The sequence below is a fragment of the Quercus robur genome, chromosome 2, assembly GCF_932294415.1.
Source record: "Quercus robur chromosome 2, dhQueRobu3.1, whole genome shotgun sequence".
In the NCBI taxonomy this organism is placed as follows: Eukaryota; Viridiplantae; Streptophyta; class Magnoliopsida; order Fagales; family Fagaceae; genus Quercus; species Quercus robur.
The window spans coordinates 23,713,816-23,723,774 of NC_065535.1; the positions used below are offsets into that span (position 1 = coordinate 23,713,816).

General features: G+C 31.8%; 1 protein-coding gene across 6 annotated transcripts; it reads right to left on the minus strand.

Annotated features, from left to right (window-relative positions):
- Positions 1–103: 103 nt before the first annotated feature.
- LOC126712969 (putative cytochrome c oxidase subunit 5b-like) lies at positions 104–7,243 on the minus strand. 6 transcript variants are annotated; one of them, XM_050412527.1, is made up of 8 exons: positions 7,001–7,242; positions 6,812–6,891; positions 6,676–6,726; positions 3,497–3,563; positions 3,288–3,367; positions 2,356–2,403; positions 1,435–1,503; positions 104–349 (listed from the first exon to the last, which is right to left on the minus strand). In XM_050412527.1, exons 1-7 carry the CDS (start codon positions 7,167–7,169, stop codon positions 1,438–1,440), a joined length of 561 nt encoding a protein of 186 aa, XP_050268484.1. In that variant the 5' UTR covers positions 7,170–7,242; the 3' UTR covers positions 104–349; positions 1,435–1,437. The 6 variants fall into 6 exon arrangements, with proteins under 6 accessions (XP_050268484.1, XP_050268485.1, XP_050268483.1 ...); XM_050412526.1 differs by lacking the exon at positions 104–349 and adding an exon at positions 351–693; XM_050412528.1 differs by lacking the exon at positions 1,435–1,503.
- Positions 7,244–9,959: the final 2,716 nt, after the last annotated feature.

A 9,959-nucleotide genomic window follows, 5' to 3' on the forward strand; every position in this document is an offset into this window, starting at 1 on the left:
CATCTTATAGGCTCACTCCATAGCACGGTTTCTTATATTTAAGATTTAACACACACGTAGGGAAAAACAAGTCAACAAAGAGCTAGTAGGAATACAAAAAACAAAAACCAATGAGTAAATAAAACTAATAACAAAATCAAAATGACAGAATTCTCCTTCAAACTGTTTAAATAAAAATTCTGATAACAATTCAAATAACAATCAACATATACTTTTTAATCTCAACTAATTAATAATCATCTGACCTATTTAGATAAATTAATAGAACAATAAAGTACACAGATAATCTGAATTGCAACTTAATAGGTTTGAAGATAGTCCTCCAAACTGTTTAGAGTAAACCCTTGTCCTACAGAAACACCAGAAATCACCATTTACAATTGATTTTGTGAACGAGATATTATTCTTAAATCGTAACATTACCAGCACAATGTGTAACGCCCCAAAATCATAAGCAATAAAAGCCTATTTAATCTGAATAATCCATAAAAATATTAAATAAAAGAAACTAGCAACCTTAAATCTGATCACAAGAGTTAGAGCTCTAATTCATTAATACAAAACATCCTCAAAGATAATTCTCCAATACAATGTATAATGCCATAAAATAATAATAAAATCCTCAGTTCCACAAAAATAGTTTGTAACTTCTGTCTCCTAAGAATCTCTACTCCAGTAATCCATCTAATGTATCTGTAATGGGAAATAAAAGGGGAGGGGGGTGAGATAACTCAATAAGTGGAATTCACTAACATTGGGGTGTGGGAACAAACCTTTTAAATAAATAATTCTTTCAACAAATTCACAACTTGTAACTCATCAATATTTTGTCATCAAATATTTCATGTAAAAGAAAATAATATCTTTATATTGTAAGCCATCATAATATATACCATCATATAAACACTTTTCTAGGCTTTTCTCGTGGTCAACATTTACGCCCCGTTGACAGGGTTGTGCTGTCCCCTTTTAGGACTAGAACCTCTTTTCCATCCCTTTTTCTTTAAGGAAGGCTCATTTGGAACCTAAAGGTGTACTCCCTTGCTAAGGAGCTATCAAATGTGCACTGTCTCCTTTTCTGGGACCGTCCCTTGCTAAGGACTAGCTGCCGTATGATTGTCCCTTGCTAAGGACTAAATACCATACTGAGTTTCTAATCACGACTTGCCATAGGTTTTCAAAACATATTCAATGTGCTCACAAAATAATCCATTCATACTTCTCAAAATATAAAGACATATTCACACATACAAGTTTAAATAAATTTAGGTTGTCCCACAAGTTTTTCATAAAACGAATAGTTAATGTGCACATCAAATATTTGTAAAATATTCATTTATATATAGAATATCAACATATTTTTTTCATATAAAATAGTTTAATAACCAACACTGTTTTGGGAAAACTCCCCCAATATTAATAAACACCACTTACCTCTTAGTTGCAAAAATAAAGGAAATCAACCTCCCTTGAATTGTTACAACAATTCAGTAGAATTAGAACCTAGCAACATCAAAAATAGGTTCATCAATACACAATTTCCCACTTCAAAACTTATTTTCACACTTAAACAGTTTTATCCTAGACAATAATGATATATCTAAAATTCTCCATTTATTCACGTAACTATCCAATTTACTATTGGAAGCCACGTATTGCCTTAAGTTGTTGCTTAGCATTCCCTCTTGATGCACTGGATGTCCATTGGCTCTAACATTATATATATAACTACATATATTCAACTTAACATTGAAGGCCACGTGAGATTGCTTTAATCCATCAATCTAGTGCTATAATGCTCTCTTGATGCCGCTGGACAACTACTGACCTTAATATTATATATATATATATATATATATATATGACAAAAGTAAAAGCTACATAATCAATCAAAGCTTGGACCATACTTTGTAGGGAATAGCATGGCAATACGTGATGTAGCCTGGCAATAGCATGACAATTAGTTAGAATGTATTCAGTATTCATAGTTTTTCAGTCTCAATGTTGGACTTAGAACTACTATTCCACTGCGGCTATATAAACAATTGCTATTATAATATTGTAATCATCACTCCAAAGACCCAAAATCTATTACACGATTGAACGAGTGTGAATGCATATAAACCGGTCAACAATTAAGGCTTAGTGTGAAAGCAAATAAACCACAATTGAGGCTTAGTGTGAAAACAAATAAACCGGTCAACAATTGAGGCTTAGTGTGAAAGCAAATTAACCACAAACTCTATTGGTTCAATTCAAAGACTTCCTGACATACGGCCATAATACAATTCTTAATCAAATATAATAACAATTCTAAGAGCCTTTTCTCTATTAGTATAATCATAAAAACCGTACCTGTAACAGCCACAGTGAAGAGAAGCAAAGTTCAGTAATCTGATGCGGCTGAAGCAAAAAGGAAGCCTTATAAGAATATGCACGTGTAGCTTAAGGAGTAAAAGACTAGGATTTTCAAGGCCCATATATGTACTTATGTCACCTCACTTGGGCTTCATATTCCATTGTATTTATCTTCTTTTTAATACCTTAGACCCAAATTAATTTAATCAATTTTAATTATAGGCCTCCTTTAAAAAATTTACGTATAATAATTTAATTGGTATCAAAATTATGGGGTTACACAATGAACTTCTATCAAAAATCCAAAATTTTTATTACAATCAATTAGCAAGAAATGTCGTTTATGAGCAATTGAAAACGTCCAAAAAAGGAAAAAAACTAGCATGATAATGCATTCCAGAAGATACAATGAGATAAGAGATCATGAACATCCAAAGAAGAAAATGTCCCCAATAATTATTTTGATATTGGAGAAGGTAAAAAATAATTTATCGATTCAATGAATGACCAGGCTTTGAAACCAAAAACCACCAACTTGGTCAAGGTAATGTCAAGAAACAGGAATCCACAAAGAGGAAACAGGAAAAATGTGTGTATCACACTACACCGTATAATGAATTTTTTGTCATAATCTAGTTAAATTTTATTCTGGCAAAAATTTTCCAAGCTGGATCAATGGTGATGGTCGTCTCCATGGCCATCAGGAGGACCCCCAGGGCCAACCACTTCCAGCTGTAAACATAAACAACAATCATGAGGAGCCTCATTCAATTAATTAAAAAATCCATAATAAAATGTTATAATAAATAATTAAAAAAACTGCATAAATATATCTTTTACTTCTTCTTTTTGTAGGATTGGGACCTTGGGAGGAGGGTATTGGAGGGGCTTAAAACAGCATCATATGGAAGAAAAATGGAATAATTTACCTTGAAATATTGAGAACAGACAGGGCATTCATGTGGCTTGCCTTTCTCCAGCCAAAACCACACAACATCATGCTCATCTTCTGTAAATTTATACAAATTTCAAGACCCTATCAATTACTCTAAACTACAGGAGTTCAAGGATTGCAATGACTTTTTATTGCATTAAAGAAGGGGAGAAATCAAAATTAAAAAATGAGCAGAGGGTTTACCTCCCTCACCACCAGGGCATCCAACTATACGTTTATCAAAGACAGACTTGACAATAGCAGGTGAATCCTACAAGCAGAAAACATTACAGAACCAGACATTTAAGGTCATCTTTAAATCTCTATAAACCCAAATTATGACAACTATAATACCATAACCATTCATCAATTAACTCTATATAAGAAAAATTCAATAATAGATGCTGTAGGAGCATGGTTTGTAAGTCGTTGATAGTGTATACGCACTTTGCCTTTAAAAAGTTATAAAAATAGAATCTCTTGGGTTCAACCTATGAAAGCAGTGGAATTTAGGAGGGAGCAGGCTAAACATCATTGTGTAGCATACTGTAGATGAGAAGAAAGAAAAGGAAATAAATAAGAGGATAAGAAATAGGGTTGGGTGGGCATAGGACAAATTGGGGATTTTGTCTAGGTGTGCTTGTAGCAGGTTAAGGTTTAGGAGGATTTGTGGATCTAGAGTTTAGAGTTGTGGAAGAAAGGGCTAGAGCTTAAATTTGGTTAGGGTTTGATAAGATTTGTATGGCTACTTGATAGAGAAAGAATGTGGGATTTATGGTTTTGATAGGTAAGAGGAAGGGTTTAACTTGGGGTTATAAGTTAGGAAGGAAATAGAAAAATTGATAGTATTCAGAGGTAAGAACAAAAACCACAAGAAAGAGAAGAAAAGAGAGAAGAGAAAGGGAGGAAAAAGAATAATAAGGTAATAACTGTTAAAAGACTAACTTGGCTTCAAAACTTAACATGCATAAGATCTTATAAAAATTCTAGACTCAATTAAACTACCAAAATACCCTTAATTTGCATGAGTTACAGAAATTACAGTTTTAGTCCAGAATACAAAATTGGACATTAAGTTGTTATTTTAAACCCAAATATATATAGTCTTCCCCACCCCCCTCCCCCCTCCTAAACTAGGACACATATAACTAGACCTTTAAAACCATACGACTTTTGCTTCAATTGGACTTTACAAATGGGCCCATAAAATATATTTTGAATAGACAATTTGTGAAGTAACAAATTAATTTTTTATAACTACATTAAGGGTCCTCAAAAGTTTGAAGGAAATGATGAAGAAGGGAGTCATAAAGTAAAATTACTAGTGGGAGGGGGGGTGGGGGTGGTCAGGGAGAGTTGTCTAAGTGTAAGGGCATAAATTTGACTGCAAGAGAAGTCACTTCATGTAAAAATTCTGAAGGGTAGTCTAGTAGGACCACATTAGATCTTACCTCCAAGAACCTGCTCAGAGGTTTTTCCTTGGAAAAATAGGGAAAGAGAGGAAAAGCTTTTAAAAACGCAGAGACACACACACAAAAAGAAACTATATAGCAAAAGGGCTAAAGAGAAATCACAAGATGGAAAAGTATCTTATATTGTAATATTAACATGTCACCTTGTATGCATGTTAGCATGCGTGGAAGTAACTCCGTATGCTTGTATCTGAATATGTATTAAGTATACGTATATGTATATGATATATCTTCACAACTTTGTTACTTCAACTATGGGCTATGATTTTCAACTTATATCTGAAGGGTTATAGTATACATTTGTCTTTCCAGATATACACCAACCAAATTATGTCATCTTGAAACCTTCACCCTTTGAGAAAGTGGTCTGACAGATTACTTAAGAACTATAAAGAATCTCAATTTCTCCCTTCTGGAGAACAATTAAGCTGATATACTAACCACAATTTTTCTCATGAAGTTGTCACACATGCAAATATGGAAAAATACAGCACTTAGGATTATACTATTGCTTATACCTTTTTTGATAGGTAACTGAGGATTATACTATTGTATGTACTACTCCCTTGGGTTAGGACTTAGGAGAATTAGTCCTAGGACTCTATGTGTGTATATATGGACCTCTCTGCTTTCAGTTTAGTTGCTCAATACAATTGAATACATATTCTTCAGTTCTCATTTTACATGATGAATTGCAAAGAACTAACAGCAAACTATCACTATTACCTGCTAATATCCTAAACAGTGATGGCTATCTTGAATACATTAGCAGGGAATAGTCAGTGCAACATCATTAAATTTTTATCAGGCTGGAGAACAGAAATCCCTTCAAAGGACAGTGTAAAAATCAGGACATTGGTAGAACTAAAGGTAAAGACAAAGTTCACTTGTGCAACATGCTTATCTCTTAGAGCTGATTCCCAAACTCAGATTCACACCTATCGAACCTTCTATGTCGCAATTATTTATTTATTTATTTGGATTGGTAAGTTACACACACACCCAATGGGTCTTTGAACCCAAGACCCCACCCTCCACCTAGAATTACTACGGGGAGGAGGTGCCAGTTGAGCTAGAGCTCATTGGCATTAATGCAATTATGTACATAATGTTGGTCACGTCTTTTATTGTACATAGAATAATTCATAACAAGAACACAGAATTCCTATCAAAGAGTTGATTTACACAAAATGTGTACGTGTTTTCATCTCAACAAAATTTCAGGGGAAAAAGAAGAAAAAGCTGCTATGATTATGAAAAATCGGCAAAGAAAGCTAGCAGCAACATACATCTAGAACAAACATTTTGCGATGCAGCTGTTATCCAACCATGCATGAGAGTATAAAAACTTTTCAAAGTATCATGATTAAGTCAAAATAACATTCCCAATCAATCGAAATTGCATGTGACATCTCAAGAACAAATAAATTAAAGATAGGAAAAAAAAAAAAGGGGGGGGGACATGAAGAGAGGTAATTAAGAATTGTTAGAGTTGTGTTAGTATTCAATCCCTTATTAGAATGTAAGTGAAGGAACACCAAAATAACGCAATAAAACTAGGAAAACGATAAAGCTACTACAAAATTAGGGTTTAGGTAATCATTTTTTCCAAAAAGTTTTTTCTAGAAAACTATCTCAATTTCCTATGTTTGGTAGCGAGCTTAAAATGAGTTGGAAAACTATCTCTGGACTTCCCTTATATAATGTTATTTTCCTTATATAGCTTCACTTGAGACAAAGTTGTTTTCCCAAAAATTTTAGCCGAAACAACTCTATCTAATGCAAAGCTAAATAAGGAAAGTTACGAGCTTTTGAATTTTTTTTTTTTAATACTAACAGAAAAATGTGGAAAACTATCATCACAATTTTGTAGTAAGCCTCATAAAAATGAGAAGAAAGAAACAAGGTTACCTTGGTACCAAAGGGGCCAACTGGATAATTGATTTCAAGAACGTTCCTTCCCTAATTAAAAAAAAAAATTATTATTAGTTATAGAAATGGAAATCTCGTAAATATTTATATTTAAAAATAAATAAAAAATGAAAACCTGAAGGGCAGCCTCAAGTTCCTCTCGCTCATGTCCAGTAGCAATGGGCATTACATCTTCGACCTTCTTCAAAGTATTACCTTACAATGATTTCAATTATAATATTTATTTCTTTCTTTCTTATTTTTTTCTAGATACCAAACAACATAAAAATAAATATTTAAAAAAAGAAAAAAAAAAAGGAGATACCGGAAAGAGGGGCAGAGAAAAGAGTGTGAGAGTGAGGCGGCGTTGTTGCGGAAGAGGTGGTGGTAAGCGATCGGACGATAGTGAGGGAAGGAGCGGCTGATGGCGGTGATAGCTTTCGCAGGAGGAGCTGAGGTGTTGTTGACGACGATGACACCGCTCGCCTCCACATTTTGTTTGACCTCTCAACTCTCAAGCCAAGCAGCCTGATCAATCATTGTCTTGTCTTTTGGGCGTTTTATAATGTAAATTTTAGACTACTACTACCACTACTAGCCATGTACCTGTACCACGCGTGTATTCCTACTTCAATTCTTTTCTCTTTTTTCTTTTTTTCTTTTTTTCTTTTATTTTTATTCTCAAAAATATTTTTTTTCTTTTTGTTTTCTTGCTCTTTTTTGTTCTTGTAATTTTTAATCTTTTCTCTCAAATCAACTTTTTAACCTTAACTTCTATCAAAAAAAAACTTTTTAACCTTAACTATTGTTAGGGGCATTTTTGGCACAACAAGTCAAGTGAGCCCAAGGCCCATAGGCTTCATTTGGCAGCAAAACAATGGCCGAATCACACGCACAAAATAATAACATGAAGGCCCATACAGCAGACCAAGAGGAAATTGTATGTTACTTAAAAGGCAAAAATGGAAGTGATAAATTAACCCAAACAGCAAGCCCAATTCCTATTAGCATAAGGAGATAGGGGCGTGGACGGATTGAGCAGTGGAGGCCAAAATTTTAGTTGATAAATTCCAATAAGCTACTGACCCACCGATCTCTAAATCCGGCAAATCCGTTAAAAATCTTAGCAATTTCAACTCGGTAGATTAAATGGGTTGAAAAATTCAATTGATTATATGAAATTATTTCAAATAAGTTGAATAATTGTTTACTCCCTTCAATAAAAAAAGAAAAGAAAAAAAAATTACATCTTTAGTTAATAATAATTATAAATATGACATTATTTTTAATTAGAATAACTTAAATTTTATCACACTGAAACGAAAAACATCTTAGAAGCTAAAATTAAACCTACACATATAGTAAGATCAATAATAAAATCTTAGAGAGAAAAGCTGAATTTTATCAAGAAAGAGAAATGTGAAAATGAAAAAATAAAAGGGAAGAGAAAGAGATTTTTTTTTTTTTTTTTTTTTTGAGAAACACACACACACACATATAGGGGAAGGGGGATGAGATAAGGGAATACACTCACACGTTAACACCAAAACTGCATGCTGGAAGAGAAAGAGATGAGAGAAATAAAATGGGTGGATAAATGAGGTAGAGTATTGCAATATGAATAGTATATAAATATAATATAATATATTTATATATAATATTAGATATAATATAAGCGGGCGGGTTAGGTTTAGGTAGGTTAAAAATTACATGTGGGGAAAAGGTCTTACAAATCATATCATATTATATCATATTATATATAATAAAAGTTGGGCTTAGACGCCGTGATTACGCCACGTGGCTTCACCAAATTGCAGAAATTTTAGTAAATTTCTAAATTTTAAGAATAGATATATACATATTTTTTTGGATAAATATGACAAATCAAGAAATGAAAGAAAGTAGTATTTAATTTACAACTATAACAGTTGTATCTATCTAAAATGTTATCAACAAAGCCTAAAATCAATAGAATAGAATTATCTAAGGATAGAATTTAATAAAAGTTGGGCTTAGACGCCGTGGTTACGCCACGTGGCTTCACCAAATTGCAGAAATTTTAGTGAATTTCTAAATTTTAAGAATAGATATATACATATTTTTTTGGATAAATATGACAAATCAAGAAATGAAAGAAAGTAGTATTTAATTTACAACTATAACAGTTGTGTCTATCTAAAATGTTATCAACAAAGCCTAAAATCAATAGAATAGAATTATCTAAGGATAGAATTTAAATAAAAAAGAGAGATAAAACTACACTAAAAAAAAGAAGTCTAATGCAACTTAAATTGCAACAACTTATACTACAAAAAACAGGTCTAATGCATCTTAAATTGCAACAACATATACTACCAAAAAAGAAAAAAAAAAAGAAAAAGAAAAAAGAGGTCTAATACATCCACTTCGAAATTGAAACTCCCATAATTGGAAAAAGAGCTTCCGCTGTATATTGAAATCATATATATAAATTTGCATAAAAGAGGTCTAATACATCCACTTAGAAATTGAAACTCCCACAATTGGAAAAAGAGCTTCCGTTGTATATTGAAATCATTTATACAAATTTGCATATGTTTCTTTAAAAAACATAAAAGGAAAAAAAAAAAAAAAAAAGATAGAACTTGCATTTTTTTTCCTTTTTTTTTTTTGGTGGATAAATTTGCATCTTATGTCATCTTTTTCCTAACAATTAAGTAAATTTTTTTTTTTTTTTGAGTTTTACCTAAACTACTTCTTTTTGTTCATATCTTTTTCTTCACAACCTAAAATTCTCACTATATATACACACAGTTTTTTGGTGTTTCATTATTTCTACTACATATTTTACAATTATTTGCTATATTCTTCATTTCTCCTCTCTACCCTACCTACAATCTTACAGGTAATTTTTTTTTCTTTCATCAAATTGAAAAAAAAAAAAAAACTAATATGTAATTATTAAAACTTTCTATAAAAAAACGTAAAAGGAAAAAAAAGATATTAAAAAACTTTCTTTAAAAAAACTATTAGTTCTTGCAGGTTAATTACATATTAGATTTTTTTTATTTTTTAAAATACTCCTACCATCTATTTCACTGGATGCTTTTGAACGTTTCAATTGGGGCTATCGCTCACAACTTTTTTATTTTATATTGTATATATTAATATTAGATTAATAAAAAAAATATTATATAGTAAGCGTAAAATAAAAACTACTTCATGTAAGATTGTAGGTAAATTAATATTAGATAATTAGGACTCTAATTTATTTTTATCTCTAATTCATTGTTATCATAAAGTAA